Here is a 16,502-nt window from a genome sequence, read left to right as displayed (position 1 = left end):
GAGATGCTTAAAATCAATCTTGACAGTCACTTTGGGATTAAGGTAAACGTAGCCAAGACACAAAAGTTACACTCAAAAGGGAAAATGCATTAATACTCATTATCATCTGGATACCATGGGGACTTTGGTGCTTGGGTATACATCTATCACTTGGAAATGTTTGAGAGCCAGGAGGATTTATGAATTTATATTATATTCAAAAAAGTGTGTTCTATATTTGGTAAATAATCACATATTGGTGAAGAATTAAGATGAGGGCTTAACACCTGGCTGAGAACAGCAGTGGTACCTGCTAATAGAAAGTGACCAAAAACAGGACAAATGGTCATCTGTACTACTTTTGTGAAATACTCCTATGATTTTTCTAGGATACAAAACTCTTTGGAGTTTTATTTTATAACCTCTGCAACAGCATTGTCCAGTAGAAATGTAATACAAGTCACATACATAGTTAAAATTTTCTAGTGACCACACAAATTTTAGTACTATAGGCTAATGGAGTAAAACACAAATATTTTTACTGCATTATATATTGTATAAAAATTGAGATATGTTATATTTTTTCTAAACTAAGCCTCCAACTTCCCCCAAAGTGTGTATTTTAAACCAAGCACACCTTGAGCCATGTGCTTAGTGGTCAATCTGTGGTGATGCAGATGTAGACAGTCGTTTAAGGAGAAACCTAATGGGACTACTTTTTGTTTGGTTTTAATTGGTCAACTTCCTTTTCTCTTTAAAAGCATTATGGCTCACTGTAGAATGTACAATAATAAATACAAATGGAACAAAACCATGTTTCTCCCACCACTCAGCCACACCACTACTACTGTTTAGAGTGTACAACGCATCATTTGCTTTCACACTTATTTTATGACCATCCCTACCCCTTTCCAAAACTAAAACATAATTACCCTGAATTTATTTCTATAGCTTGTCTTTTCCATTTGAAAACCTATAGAAATGATACAGTTGGGCTTTAATAGCCCAAGATCTAAACTATAAAGGTACTTAATATATTTCCAATATTTCCTCTTTTGACACTAGATAGTCTTTTTGTTTGTTTGTTTGGTATTTTTGAGCCAGTGTTTCTCTGTATAGCCTTGGCTGTTCCTCACTCTGTAGATCAGGCTGGCCCGAACTCACAGAGATTTGCCTGCCACTGCCTCCAGAGTGCTGGGATTAAAGGCGTGAACCACCACCCACTCAGCTCAGATATTCTTCGCAGACACATTTTTTTTTAAACACACAAAGCTGTTTAATTAGGTTGTTAGCAATTTAGAGAACCAGTTTGTGAGGATTCATCCTGTTCATCAGAGAGAACTGAGAAAAAAAAAAAGATTTCTGCCTCCTCCCCGCCACCGCCTTCCATTTCCTTCCCCCTCCCCTGATCAAGTCCCCCTCCCTCCTCAGTCCGAAGAGCAATCAGGGTTCCCTGACCTGTGGGAAGTCCAAGGACCACCCACCTCCATCCAGGTCTAGTAAGGTGAGCATCCAAACTGCCTAGGTTCCCACAAAGCCAGTGTGTGCAGTAGGATCAAAAACCCATTGCCATTGTTCTTGAGTTCTCAGTAGTCCTCATTGTCAACTATGTTCAGCGAGTCCGGTTTTATCCCAGGCTTTTTCAGACCCAGGCCAGCTGGGCTTGGTGGGTTCCTGATAGAACATCCCCACTGTCTCAGTGTGTGGTTGTACCCCTCACGGTCCTGAGTTCCTTGCTTGTGCTCTCTCTCCTTCTGCTCCTGATTTGGACCTTGGGATTTCAGTCCGGTGCTCCAATGTGGGTCTGTCTCTGTCTTTGTCTCCTTTCATCGCCTGATGAAGGTCAATATTCAGGAGGATGCCTATATGTTTTTCTTTGGGTTCACCTTCTTATTTAGCTTCTCTAAGATCACGAATTATAGGCTCAATGTCCTTTATTTACGGCTAGAAACCAAATATGAGTGAGTACATCCCATGTTCCTCTTTTTGGGTCTGGCTTACCTCACTCAGGATAGTGTTTTCTATTTCCATCCATTTGCATGCAAAATTCAAGAAGTACTTGATTTTTACTGCTGAGTAGTACTCTAATGTGTATATATTCCATACTTTCTTCATCCATTCTTCCATTGAAGGGCATCTAGGTTGTTTCCAGGTTCTGGCTATTACAAACAATGCTGCTATGAACATAGTTGAGCATATACTTTTGTTGTATGATAGGGCCTCTCTTGGGTATATTCCCAAGGGTGGTATTGCTGGGCCCAGGGGTAGGTTGATCCCGAATTTCCTGAGAAACCGCCACACTGCTTTCCAGAATGGTTGCACAAGTTTGCATTCCCACCAGCAATGGATGAGGGCACCCCTTTCTCCACAACCTCTCCAGCAAAGGCTATCATTGGTGTTTTTTATTTTAGCCATTCCGACAGGTGTAAGATGGTACCTCAAAGTTGTCTTGATTTGCATTTCCCTGATCGCTAAGGAAGTTGAACATGACCTTAAGTGTCTTTTGGCCATTTGAACTTCTTCTGTTGAGAATTCTCTGTTCAGCTCAGTGCCCCATTTTATAATTGGGTTGATTAGCCTTTTACGGTCTAGTTTCTTGAGTTCTTTATATATTTTGGAGATCAGACCTTTGTCAGTTGCGGGGTTGGTGAAGATCTTCTTCCAGTCAGTGGGTTGCCTTTTTGTCTTAGTGACAGTATCCTTTGCTTTACAGAAGCTTCTCAGTCTCAGGAGGTCCCATTTATTCAATGACGCCCTTAATGTCTGTGCTTCTGGGGTTATTAAAAGTGGTCTCCTGTTGTAGAGTACTTCCCACTTTCTCTTCTATCAGGTTCAGTGTGTTCAGACTGATATTGAGGTCTTGAATCCATTTGGACTTGAGTTTTGTGCATGGTGATAGATATGGATCTATTTTCATTCTTCTACAGATTGACATCCAGTTTTGCCAGCACAATTTGTTGAAGATGCTCTCTTTTTTCCATTGTACACTTTTAGCTCCTTTATCGAAAATCAGGTGTTCATAGGTTTGTGGGTTAAAGTCAGGGCCTTCTATTCAATTCCATTGGTCGACTTCTGTTTTTATGCCAATACCAAGCTGTTTTCAATACTGTAGCTCTGTAATAGAGTTTGAAGTCAGGGATGGTAATGCCTCCAGACAATCCTTTATTGTATAAGATTGTTTTGGCTATCCTGGGTTTTTTTGTTTTTCCATATAAAGTTGATTATTGTCTTCTCCAGATCTGTGAAGAATTTTGATGGGATTTTGATGGGGATTGCATTGAATCTATAGATTGCTTTTGGTAGAATTGCCATTTTTACTATGTTGATCCTTGCAATCCAAGAGCAAGGGAGATCCTTCCATTTTCCAAATTTCTTCAATTTCTTTCTTCAAAGACTTAAAGTTCTTGTCAAATAGATCTTTCACTTCCTTGGTCATGAGGAACAGCTTTGATCTTTGGCAGAATCTGCGAGTCCTCGGTGCTGCTCTGTAATCTCATATCTGGACTATCCACAAAGATCCTGTTTATGATGAATATTATTATCTATAAATTTCTTGCATATCTGCTTGGTTATTCTTTGTGGCACTCTCCAAACAATATTTGCAATTAAAAAAGGGGGGGCAATCTCTGGTTCTGCATTCTACTCTGTTATCAACTACCGAAAACTATTGTCACATGTTTGCTGTGGGATAACGCTTTTTGTACACTGCAACAATTTGTCACTCATATTGGTTTAATAAAAACGCTGATTGGCCAGTCCAGTAGCCAGGCAGGAAGTACAGGCAGGGTGACCAGACTGAGAGAATTCTGGAAAGAGGAAAGGCAGAGATGCAGTTGCCACCGTGATACAGAGGAAGCTAGACGAGAATGCTGCACTGATAAAGGCACCTAGTCACGTGGCTAACACAGACAAGAATTATGGGATAATTTAAGTTGTAAGAGCTAGTTGATACTCCTGAGCTAATAGGCTAAACAGTTTATGATTAATATAAGCCTCTGTGTGTTTCTTCGGGACTGGATGACTGTGGAACCAGGAGGACTAGAAATTTTCATTTACACATGTTCATGAAATTCTTATTCTGAAAAGAAAGTTTAATCCAAGACATAATCAAGTGGCTCTAATTTCTAAAATGGTGCATTTGTAAGATACTCACAGACTGTTTAACAACATCTCCCCATTCAGGAGCTACTCCATATTCTGAATTTTCTTTCAGGAATCTACATAAATCTTTCAAAGGGGGAGCAAATGCACCTCCAACCTGTAAACAAACAGAGATAATAAAGCAGCTAACACAACTAAGTATGGAATTATTTGATTTTTGATATAGAATTTCTTTAAAACATGCATTTTTAAACAACCTTCAACAATTTGTATAATTACATAAGAAAGGATCACTCCAATCTAGGAAATAATATATAAACACATTAATTGTGTCTGTCAATTTGACAGACACACCTAGAATTATTGACAAAGAAAATCTCTATTGAAGTACTGCTTAGAGCATACTGGCTTATGGGCATGTCCATGGAAGGACTGTCTTGACTGCTAACTAATGTGGGAGTGTCCAGCCACTGTAGGTGGCACCATTCCCTAGTAGGTGAGCCGGAACTGTATAAAATAACAAGCTGAGAATAAGCCTCCACGTTAGTAATCAAGCAAGGACTAAAGCATCAAAAACATTCCGTCATAATTTCTACTGTAGCTCGTTGAGTGTGGGTTCCTTGGTCAGGGATAGCTCTATGGAATAGCAAGCACCCTGTCTTCACATTCTTGTTTGAGTTCCTGCCTTAACTTCAATTGATGATGAACCTATAAAGGGAAATTTTCCTTCTCTCAGTTGCTTTTGGTCACAGTACCTGTCACAGCAACAGGAATGAACTGAAATAGAAATGATGGCAATCTTAAATGTTTTAAGTTGAATAACTGAAGCAGAAAGTTAACTACTCTTTACAATGCACTTAAAAGGCAAGACAGGCCCGGTGGTGGTGGTGCACGCCTTTAATTCCAGCACTTGGGAGGCAGGGGCAGGCGGATCTCTGTGAGTTTGAGGCCAGCCTTGTAGCCTAGTCTTCCTTAAAGTAAACCCTTTGGAGTCAGATTCTCCAGGTATGGAAACTCGGGTAAATCAGTGAATTTTTTTGAGTCTCTTTTGTGATCTACAAAATGGGGTGGCAATAATATTTCCTTCAATTAATATTTCCTTCAAAGTGTCTGATGAGGATAAAATGAGATGATTCAAGTGTCTTACAATATTATCTTGTTTAATAAGTCTATGTCAAATACTGGACTATAAGCACTACATGTATATTTTATTTGAGTTCTCAGAACATCTTTTTGATTCTATTTCTATTTTCAAAACAAAGGACCTGAAAATCAGAGAAGTTACAGTTAGCTTCAAAAAGCCATCTAATAATGTCAAGAGTTAGGAGTCAAACCTCGGCCTTAGAATTCCATGCTTTTATTCATTATGCATATTAACTAAATTATATACTATTAAATTGTAAATATTTTTATATGATAAAATCAAGATTTAAATCAATAGTATTTAGATCAATGATATTGACCTACCAATTTAATGTCTCTTTGCCATCTAAAAGGTATTTGAGCAGTTCCTTCTTCTATACCCCCTTTAAAAACATATGCATTACATCTTTTTTTCTTGAGTGGTACTGGGGACTGTGAATGCTACATAAGCATTCTATCGCTGGATGTATCCCTATATATATAACATATATAATGTCTTGAGAGGATGTATATTCATTTATCATAGTCAGTATATCACCCATACCTATAACCATTCTCATCTAATTTTCTTATATTTTTTAGTCTCTGTGATTTCTGTTGCACAGTGCTCTTTATTAAGCTTCTGGGTAAAGTGAATTTATAACCTGTAACTCAATCTCCAGAAGGCTAATGAAGAAAGAATACCCTGAGTTTGAGGCTAGTTCTGCCAACAAAGTGAGTTCTAGGTCAGCCTGAGCTACAGTATGAGACCCTGTTTTAAACAAAAAAAACATAACACAGCATAATAAAACCTCCTCCCCTAAAATTAAGTGGATCCTTAGAAATTCAACAACCAAACCTGATATCTTAGACAATAGAGAACCCTACAAATCAAGGGAAATGAATAGGATTCCAGAAAGTTTACAACATGAACATTTAGAATACTAACTGCCAGAGACATGGCCAAGCATAAAAAGGCGTTTGCTGCCCAGTCTGACAGCCACCCTCAGGACTTCCATGGTGGAAGGAGAGAACTGACAAGTACATGTTGTTCTTTGACCTTTGTATACAACACACACACGTTTCGTCTTAAACTTAACAAATAAAAAAAAAACAACAAAAAACATTCCTTCTCCTTAAAACTGGCTAAGCTGAACAAGGGAGGTGAATGGGCACAGTACAGTGATATACATGTGTGAAAATGTCACTAGAAATAATCATTTGGTAGGCCTACCAAAGTTAACAGTATCTGAACCAAAAAGGCCTAAATATTAATAATTTATGAATAGTCAGCACAAACTAAGCATAAAAGTTCCATTCACCTATAAAATAAGTTTTGAAACATTTTATTTCCATCTTTCAGGAAATTATATAAAATGCCCACTTGACACTTGAGAGAACAATATTAACTTGAGCTATCTGAAAAAAAAAATACATTGATAAAGATACAGTAAATTTCTTATGATAATGTAAAGGATGTCACCTTTGAGTAGGTTCTCATTTTTTAGCATAAGATATTTAGGTTGGTACTTCAGGTATGCAAGATGTATGGCCTCTTCCTTGTAGAGGAAAGTAGCATTTGTTCCCTTCTTGCCCCTTCCCCACTATGCTGAGTGTGGCTACCAAACCCGTGTCCAGACAGCAACAAATGTTCCTCCCTGGGGGAACAAAACTATGCCCTGAAAAGAACCATTGCCTGAGATGTAATGTCCTTGTATACTGCACGACCATACACAACGCCGCTTGGCCAGATCTGGGGAATGGCTTAGCTTCATCAATAATGCAGGATTTGATATTAGACCAAACAAAAATTATCATGCATATCTTTTCCCACAAATGTGTTAGGTTCAACCCATCCTCTAGACTGTTAAAAGAAAATGCATAATGCAACAAGTTTCTTTAAATGTGAATCAATGTGAGAGGGTTAACAAGAGACATAGCTACCTTTCTTGCATTCCTTCTGTTAATGAGCTGCACACGTTCCTCTCCAGTGAGACTGTTGACATCCAATTTATTAGGGTTTCGGCACCGATGCCTTTTCTGTTTGGGTCTCCCCTCATGAAGCTGCACTCTCTAAAACATACCAAGGAACACTTTGAAGCTTGTGGCTCTGTTAAACACTATCAGAATGATGCACGCGAGCTGACCAAGGAACTTAGCCCTACACGAGGTGAAAACTCTTATTCTCTAGTCAGCTGAAAATTTTAAACTTTAAATATTTTAATTAAGTTTTACATTTTTTTAGATTTTATATTTGAAAATGTACTCAAGGCCACTATGATGATCACTATTATGGGTTCTACATGAAAGTATGATACTTGCAGTGAGACTCTGCCAGCTCTTCCTTAAAGGCCATAGAAAACCTAGAGAGCGACACCTGACACCTGGAGGGGTCTACTGGTGCTAATGGAACAGCTTGTTACTTTCCATCACCTACATTTCATTTGATGAGTTTCTCATCTAGTAAATTCCAGGAGAAACTCCTTAGGCTTCCTCTGTGCTATAATTATTTGTTTGTTTTTGAGGCAGGTTGACCCTGACCTTATTCTGAACCAACAATGTGCTTGAATTGGTAACCCTCTTGCCTCTGACTCGAACACTCTGGGTACAGGTGTATGCCACCAAGCACTGCTACAGCAATTCATAATTTTGCTAGAGACTTTCATTTCTTTTAATCTCTGTTATTTTTCTTCTCATGTAACCCTCACAATAATAAAGGTATTTTTTATAGTACAAAATAAGACAGAGAGAGGTTATTTTTTTCAAAGTCATTCAGCGATGAAGTAAAAAAGATAGATCAAAAAGAAGGCTGAGTGTGGTGGTACACACCTTTAGTCTCAGCACTCGGAAGGCAAAGGCAGGCAGATAGCCTATAGAGCAAGATTAAGGACAGCCAAGGCTATACAGAAAGACACTATGTCAAAACAAAACAATAAACAAAAAATCCAAATCCAAAATCTGGCAATAAAAATGAAAACTGTATTAAATTTGTCTCTTCAACTGTATACAAGGAAGGCTTTGATGTTTGGAACTATTGCCAATCAATCATAAAATTTCAAGAAATTAATTGCTCAAACTCTTTGACTGGGCCTAATAGTATCTCCTCAGCCTGAGCTTATTTTACAGTTACTCCCCTTGTTCTCTGCCATACTCTGGACCCTCAGATCAGTCACTATTTTGTGAATATGCCCAAATGCATACAATCCTCTAACGCTTTCCACTGTTATTCTACAATGCCTGGAATACCTTCCTCTTATGCTAAAGGAGTCTTCTCACTTACTATTCAACTTTCTTATTTTCTTCATATATTTTACTCTGCCTAGGCAGTCAATTGTTCTAATCTTTCTGTTCATGGCACTTTGAGCAAACTCCATCTCTGTTACATTCTAAGGTCACCTTAGAAATATTTAACTACAGAAAAAGCTAATAAAAACTCATTTGTAGGGGCTGGAGAGATGGCTCAGAAGTTAAGAGCACCGCCTGCTCTTCCAAAGGTCCTGAGTTCAATTCCCAGCAACCACATGGTGGCTCACAACCATCTGTAATGGGGTCTGGTGCCCTCTTCTGGCCTGCAGGCACACACACAAACAGAATATTGTATACATAATAAATATATATATAAAACAACCTCATTTGTAATTTTAAGAAAGAGGTATGGAAACCCTTTGGAGGCTAGGCAGTATTACATGGGTAAGGACTTTGTATTTTAGTTACTGAAATTATAACTAGTACTTAGTAGTGTCACATAATATAATTATGTCTGTTGAATAAAAGAACGTTATTTTCTAACATGTTATGAATTCATAGGTTTCATCCATTTTCATAGCCTGGTGTAGTTATAGTGAAAACCACTATTCACATAATTACTGAAGTATTTGATAATAAAATGGAAAGGAATTAAAGGGAAGATTGAGTATTTGTGGGAATTGTTGTACAACTAGGGAAATGAAAGGCACCTAAAATACCAGACTAAGGCTTTCTGTTTTAGACTACTAGGTTGTTGCTTGGTAATAAGACAGAAATACTGGGGGGCTGGAGAGATGGCTCAGCCGTTAAGAGCACTGGCTGTTCTTCCAGAGGTCCTGAGTTCAATTCCCAGCAACCACATGGTGGCTCACAGCCATCTGTACTGAGATCTGGCACCCTCCTCTGGCGTGTGGGCACACATCGAGGCAGAATGTTGTATACATAATAAATAAATAAATCTTTAAAAAAAAAGACAGAAATACTGGATTAAAATGTCCTGTAAATATAAAGAACATTCTAAAGACTAGAGATTATCTACTTGCTTTATATGAAAAAACAATGAAAGTAATTTTATTTTGTTAATAAAATAGTAATAATCACACTCCCTTTCACATTGCATGTAAAGTTTTCAAAATTTAAATATTTCAACATCATAGATTAAAAGAATAACTGTGCTGGTGGCGCACGCCTTCAATCCCAGCACTTGGGAGGCAGAGGCAGGCGGAATTCTGTGAGTTCGAGGCCAGCCTGGTTAACAAAGAGCATTCCATGCCAGCCAGGGCTGTTACACAGAGAAACCCTGTCTTGAAAAAAAGCTAAAAATAAAAGAAAATAAATAAAAAATTTTTACAGTATTATCGGAATAAGGTTATGCTAAAGGAGACAATGGATGTAAAGCATTAAGTGTATTGGTAGGCAAACATTATTTCAACATTTAGATTACTTTGTATTTATTACTACTGTAAAATAAACTTGTTGAGAACAAAGGGTTAGAAGTTTTATTCCACCACAACCTTTATTGGGTATGATAAAGTGCTTTATATCAGAAGTTTGTTTGTTTGTTTGTTTGTTTGTTTATTAAACAAAAACAGCTTTGAACTTAAAATTCTTTTTGAGCACTGGTATTACAGGTGTGTGCCACCTTATCTAACCTGAAGTGATTTTATAATTAAGTATTTATTAAAGGCAAAAAGGAAAGCAATACAGAATTATAATTTGGGAAACATGGTAATTATTTCTTTCTAATAATTTTCCTAAACTTAGGCAAAACACATATTTAGGACAAATTGATAAGAATTTGTATTTCATTATTAAAGGTATGATGAATCAAAGAAACAAAATGTATCAAGATTTAAAATGTACTTACTGGAATAAAAGCTCCCAAGTCTTCCACATAACCCGGGTGCTCCTTAAGCCATCTGTCCAGGTCCTTTCTCTTCGGTGCATCATCTCCTGCAAGCCTTGTTCCATCTTTGAGATTAATAACTGGAACTGGACTTTCTATATCAGGAATTCTCTGAGGCTGAGTATAGGATAGTGCTGGATTTATCCCTGTGGAAATCTGTGAGGTGGTTAAAGCTAAAGTAAAACTGCAGAAAAAATCAAATAACATTTTTATTTCCATGCTTTATTACTCTAATTCTGGTTCAACAGAGTAACTGTCACACACACCCTGGGCCATGTTATGCATTCCTGACTGCCCTGAAACTGACAGTGGTCTTCTTCCCTGTGCACACTGAATACTGGGCTCACACAAGTGCTCCCCCATGCCCAGATACAACAGTCCTTCTTTTGTAAAGAAGAAGAAAGCAGTGTCTAAATTCTGCCAAGTCATTTAAACTCAAAATTTTTGTGGCTTTTTGTCATTATTAAATTCTATTAAGATCAAATTTGAAAGTATGGAAAACTAATTTCCTTATTTATTTTATTAAAAAATATAAAACAGAAATTGTATACTTATTAGGACTGAATTTCAGACTTAAGGATAAATAATTTTAAAACAGTTTTACTTACATGATTAGGTGGCTTATTTCTGTTCAAAAAGAGGATGTCGACACCTTCTACATTCTTCCTCCTTCCTCGTCTTTTCTTCACTATAGGCTGGTTGTCTAATATCACTCCATTGGCACCAAGGGTTGACTGAATGGAAGTACCTAGTCAAATTAAAAATGCAAAATAGTAACGGAAAATAAATGGAACATTACAACTTTTCTAAATGTAGATGAAATTTGTTTTTTTATACCCCAAACTAAGAAGTTCCTGAATTAAAAATATGCTAATTTCTCTTAGAAATTTTTTAATCTAGATCTCTCATCCAGTAGCTCACACTAGCCTCCCAACCTCAGTCCTCCTGGTTTGAGCCATCTGCATCTGGGGATTATGGGCATCCTTACCTGATTTGTAGTAAACTCTTTACTGAACACTTTGTATATTGTTTTACTTAATTCAACAAAACAATGTAACATCTCTTTCTCTTTCCACTTCATTTTACAGACAATGAGAGGGCTCAAAAATATTAATGCTAATTAACTTCCAAAAAGTCCAAGAAGGAAAAGAGAAGCAGATTTCACATTTGCAATTATCAAAATGTATTTTATAAAATACTAAGATAACTACACAGAACTAAAAATAATACTTGAAATTTGAACATGGTTTTAATACAGTTTTAAAACTAGTGTGATCATTACTATTATACATATCACTATTATTATATTCTCTAAAATTTCATTAATTTTAAATTTTTTGCATGTGTCTGTGTTTGTGTGTGGATGTATACATGTAAGTGCAGGTCCCTGATGAGCTCAGAAGCAGGTGGGCACTGAAGCCCCGGAGCTGAAGTTAAGGCATTTGTGGCTGCCTGATGTAGGTGCCTGAAACAAATGCTCTGCAAGAGCTATGTGCACTCTTAACCACTGAGACATCCCTTTAGGCTCTATATTTATATTCTTAATATAAAAAGTATTGATACAATACAAAAAGAAACATATAATAGCAATAACTACATAAAGTATACTTGCTATATAATATATAATATTTTATATATAATTACTATGCACTATATATAGTATTATTCATCAAAGAATTACTCGGGTAAAGCTGGACAATCTCCAGTTGCAATGCCATTGAAACCTTCACATGATCTAAGTACTAGTAGTATCTTAGAGCTTTCAGGGCAAGAGCGGGGACAGCAAACCCACGGAGGGTGCGCATGAGAGTCCACAGCTGACCTCCATTTGTCCTCATGTTCTATTGAGAAAAAAAGAGCTCCTTAACTACAAACTATAACTGTAAAGCATATTCTGGAAGCTTACATTCCATGTATAGAAACACTTACCTTCAATGTTGCTGCAGGGGTGAAGGGAGCATATGAGTATGCATGTGGTAGATATGGATGCGCATGTGTGTGTGGAGGCCACAGATTGCCATGGGATGTCTTCCTCAATTGCTCCCCACTTTATTTCATGAGGCAGGGTTTCTCAGTGAATCCAGAGGTCACTGATTGGTCTAGTTCAGCTAGCCACCCTGTCCCAAGGAGCCCCTGTTGGCTGGCTAATAAGCACGGGGATTAAGGTGGCCTACCACACTTGCCTAGTCTTTATGAGTGGCCAGGGATCTTCACGCGGACCTTCAAGCTCATTATCTGGCAAACACTTCATCCACCAAGTTAAAGCCTCAGCCCTTCAACTGTAAGCCTGACATGTTTGACAACTAGCAACTAGAAAATTACACTGAATGGTTCATGAATCCACAGGAGACAAAACTGGTGCCAGTGGCGCCAAGCTAGTCCATAGTTTAAAAGGTAGAAATAGCATCAGCTGAGAACAGCAATCAATTCCCAAACTGTAGGCGTCCCATACACTATGCTCATGCACAGTAACAGTTTTGAGATGCTTCCAAGTAATATGTGGCAACCAGACTTAGTTCCTACTAAAGTAGAGTCCTTCTGAAATAAAAAGGTATAAAGAAAATTCAACCCATTCATTTTCTTCAACTAAAACAAGTATTTCTGGGGCTAAGCATAGGTGATGAACACTGCTGAGACTCAAATGATCTTAAACATCATTCTTAATTCTTGACAATTAAAGAAGAACACAGGTAGAGGGAGGTCAAACAAGACAAAAACCTTGTTGAGTGCATTTAAAATATTTTTAGTTATTCATTTTAATTTTATAAGTACACTGTTTTGCCTGTACATATGTGTGTTAAACATTTGCATGTTTGGTGCCTGTGGAGGTCAGAAGAGGGTGCAGGAATCCCCCTAGAACTGGAGTTATAGACAATTGTGAGCCAGGTCCTCTGTAAGAACAAGTGCTCTAACTACTGAACCATCTCTCCAGCCCATCCAATGCATTCTTCATTGTTCAAAGAACATACAACACATGGCATAAATGATGTATTTAGTAAATGTGTTGATGCAAGTTGCCACAAGGTTAAAAGAAATAAAAACTCAAGAGAAAAAATATTAATATGATAATTGTTTCCAAAATGCTTTGATCTGCCCTGAAGACATAGGCAGAGTCTTCTACCAACAACCATTACCATGTGACTTAAAGCACTGTTGGAAGCACAAATATCCTACCTTACCAAATGCTACTCTAACTTTTATCTGTTAAAACCTACCTGAAAAAAATGGTATCTCTATCCAAATATGTAAACCTCTCAAACCAAACTGCTATGATTCAAAATGTCATGTTCAAGTTCCAATAGGGTTGGTTGGTGATGCAGTGCAGTGGTAAAGAGACTAAGCATACATGAAGTTCTGAGTTTGATCTCATGCACGTGTATGCACACATATACACACACACACACCATATATACATGTCCCAGTAATTAATAAGAGTCAGTATTATGCTGACTACTTTATAGATTTTAAGGAGGTCCCTAACACTAAAGAAAAAATAAATTTTTATTTTAAAAGTCTATAAAAAAGATCTGTAAATGAAAAGGAATATCTTGGTAATAAAAAGTTACTATTTGCATATTTACCTGATGCTGGCATAGATTTTGGAAAATTAACAAGGCTTGTCTCTGAAGCACTCTGGAGCTCCCGAAGTCGAGTGAGGTACTGCTGCTGGCCCAGGGCACCATCTTCACCATCAAATGGTCTTTTCTGGGCAAGCCCCTGCTTCTGAAACGTCAGCTTCAACCCACCTTCCTATTAAAACAAACAAACAAACCAAAACAATTATTAAGATAGGAAATGTTAAGAAAAACCGTACTGTAGGATATCAAGAAAAATATTTTTTAGAAAGAGTGAAGGCAAAATCCCTGATACACTATTGAGGTTTTCCTGTTTACAAATCAATACAAGAAAAGCACATTAATCTTTTCTATAATAAATATAAACCAAAGATTTTCATGTGAGAAGCGCATGATAATTGTAACACTGTCAGTTTTAGACAGGTATCTCTAGGTACATTATTCATGACACTTTTAGAGGACATCATCTACAAGTACACATATATACACGTATGCATTTTTTTTTCTGTATGAAATATGGTCTTATTGTGTGCCCTCTGGTTGCCCTCAATTTCTTCCTGCTCCTTTCTCAGTCTTTAGGGTGCTAGGGTTACATGTGTGTCCTCCACATTAAATCTCACCCATATTTTAGATAGCAAATAATTAAGTTTCAAAGATCATAGTAAAAGAAACATTACTAATATTAGGGCACACTAAGTGTTTAAGAGGGAAAAGTACACTGGTATACCAACATAAATATATAAAAAAGACTAGAACAGAAATTGTCACATTTTTTTAAGAAACATCTTGTTCAGCAAAACTATACTTGGGAGAGAAACATATTTAATGAAAAGCCCTTTAATGGGATTCAACTTGAAGAACCTAGATTTCAGAAGAGAGACAATCCAAATACCATGGAATAAGTACGTGAAGGAAGGAAGAGTAAGAGCAGGCAGCCATCTGCAGGAAAAGCATGCTGCACACCGCAATCGCAACCAGGCCCTAGGGCAATAAAAATACACATACGTCTTTGATTTTCACTGTAAACTCCTTTTCGCGTACATGCTTCTTCACCTTTGACATCTGTGTTGACTGTTCATTCTCTTCTTTTACAGCAACGGCTGGGGGCGTAGGTACACTGGGCTCGCTATATTCTGTAGCTGCTCCAGGGCTATCCAGCAGTTTTGTGGTATAGAAAGATGCCACAATGTTAGTATCATAACTTCTTCTAGCTGAAGGCCACTTCCCTTTCAGGACTGTTTGACAAATACTGTCCAAGCGGTTGATCATTACCCGATCCTAGAAAAGCAGGTAACATCAAGGCATACTTTTAGTAATTAGGTCAGACCTTAGGAAATCAAATAATCTAAGAGTTTTGATGACTTAAACTAGATATATCACTGTGTGTAGTATGTACATATATATATGTATATATTCTCATATGTATTATAATTCTGTAAATTATTCAAGTAAAAATTCCCTTTGGTGAAATCAAAAGCATTATACCACAAAGATACTCCTACAAAAAAGTCTCGCCTTGAACACATTAAATAGCCCAAGATGACCCTGAACTTCTGATCCTCTTCTTTCCACCTTCTAATAGATCGAATTATAGAAATATAATATAGATGTATGCCACAGGACCCAGTTAAACCAGAGTCTTTGGATGCTAGGCACATAATCTATTAGTGAAGCTACATCTGTAGCCCTCTTTTTTCTTTGTAACAACAAATATAATACAGGGATGCATTATTGAAAAAGAAAAAGCAACTTAGAAATACAGAAAGAGAACAGAATCTTGCACTTCCCAGCCTCATTCCTAAAGGTGCCCTGTACTGGTCCAGTCACATATGGGGATTACGGTAACTCATCATAGCTGCTTTTATCACTGAATGTACCTATTTTAAAACAAACCTTTTGGTAGTTTAAAACTACAAAAGGCACTCACAGTTTGTCATTCTAAATACTCCAAAGTTACACTGAGAAGCATATACATATAACTCATTTAACAGGCAGTAATAATTTATACTTTTGATGCAAATGCCAATGTGTCATCATAAATTTACAATGGTCAATTTTTTCATATAAGAGTATTTGCCATTATGTCAGATGTGGTGGTGCACGCCTTTAATTCCAGAATTCAGGAAGCAGAAGAAAAAAAAAGGACAAAACAAAAGAATGTTTACCCATCAAAGCTATTCAGAAAAATTTAAAAATGACCTATGTCAACTGTAACTTATTCATTTACCTTCGGCCAATATGAGGCTGCCAGCATGTAGCCACCTTGTAATAAGCATGCAGGCTCTGGTGTGCCATTGTTTGCCTGGAAACTGTCCTGGGTCTCATCCTGGGTAGTGCTCAATGATGCAACACTTTCTTCATCATAGGCTTTCACATGAGGCGTACCTTCTAATGAGGACAATTATAATCACCTTTTAAAATCCACATAAAGCAATTTTATGCATACTTTTATAATCTTATGACATTTCTTAAATATTCCACAATTCTCTAAGTAAGGTAACCCTTAGAGCTGGACATGTTGCTTGTAGCAACCCTAAAAGTTATGCCTAGAGAACTGTGACGAGGGACTCAGC

The 16,502-nt window shown here is 37.3% G+C and overlaps 1 protein-coding gene across 13 annotated transcripts in view; it reads right to left on the bottom strand.

Annotated features, from left to right (window-relative positions):
* Positions 1 to 16,502, bottom strand: part of Chd9 (chromodomain helicase DNA binding protein 9) — a 220,642-nt gene that overhangs the window by 3,807 nt on the left and 200,333 nt on the right. For 10 of the 13 annotated variants that reach the window (XM_075976847.1, XM_075976851.1, XM_075976849.1 and 7 more), the window contains 7 exons: positions 16,157 to 16,317; positions 14,935 to 15,207; positions 13,936 to 14,104; positions 10,963 to 11,102; positions 10,316 to 10,510; positions 7,147 to 7,275; positions 4,133 to 4,237 (listed from right to left, as the gene is read on the bottom strand). In XM_075976847.1, coding sequence (XP_075832962.1) covers positions 4,133 to 4,237; positions 7,147 to 7,275; positions 10,316 to 10,510; positions 10,963 to 11,102; positions 13,936 to 14,104; positions 14,935 to 15,207; positions 16,157 to 16,317 — 1,172 coding nt within the window. The remainder of the gene's footprint in view (positions 1 to 4,132; positions 4,238 to 7,146; positions 7,276 to 10,315; positions 10,511 to 10,962; positions 11,103 to 13,935; positions 14,105 to 14,934; positions 15,208 to 16,156; positions 16,318 to 16,502) is intronic. The other 3 variants (XM_075976854.1, XM_075976857.1, XM_075976859.1) reach the window with 1 other exon arrangement.

Source organism: Microtus pennsylvanicus, chromosome 6 (assembly GCF_037038515.1).
Source record: "Microtus pennsylvanicus isolate mMicPen1 chromosome 6, mMicPen1.hap1, whole genome shotgun sequence".
NCBI lineage: Eukaryota > Metazoa > Chordata > Mammalia > Rodentia > Cricetidae > Microtus > Microtus pennsylvanicus.
Note: the sequence above shows the minus strand (reverse complement) of the source record. Positions and strands in the feature narration are given on the sequence as shown.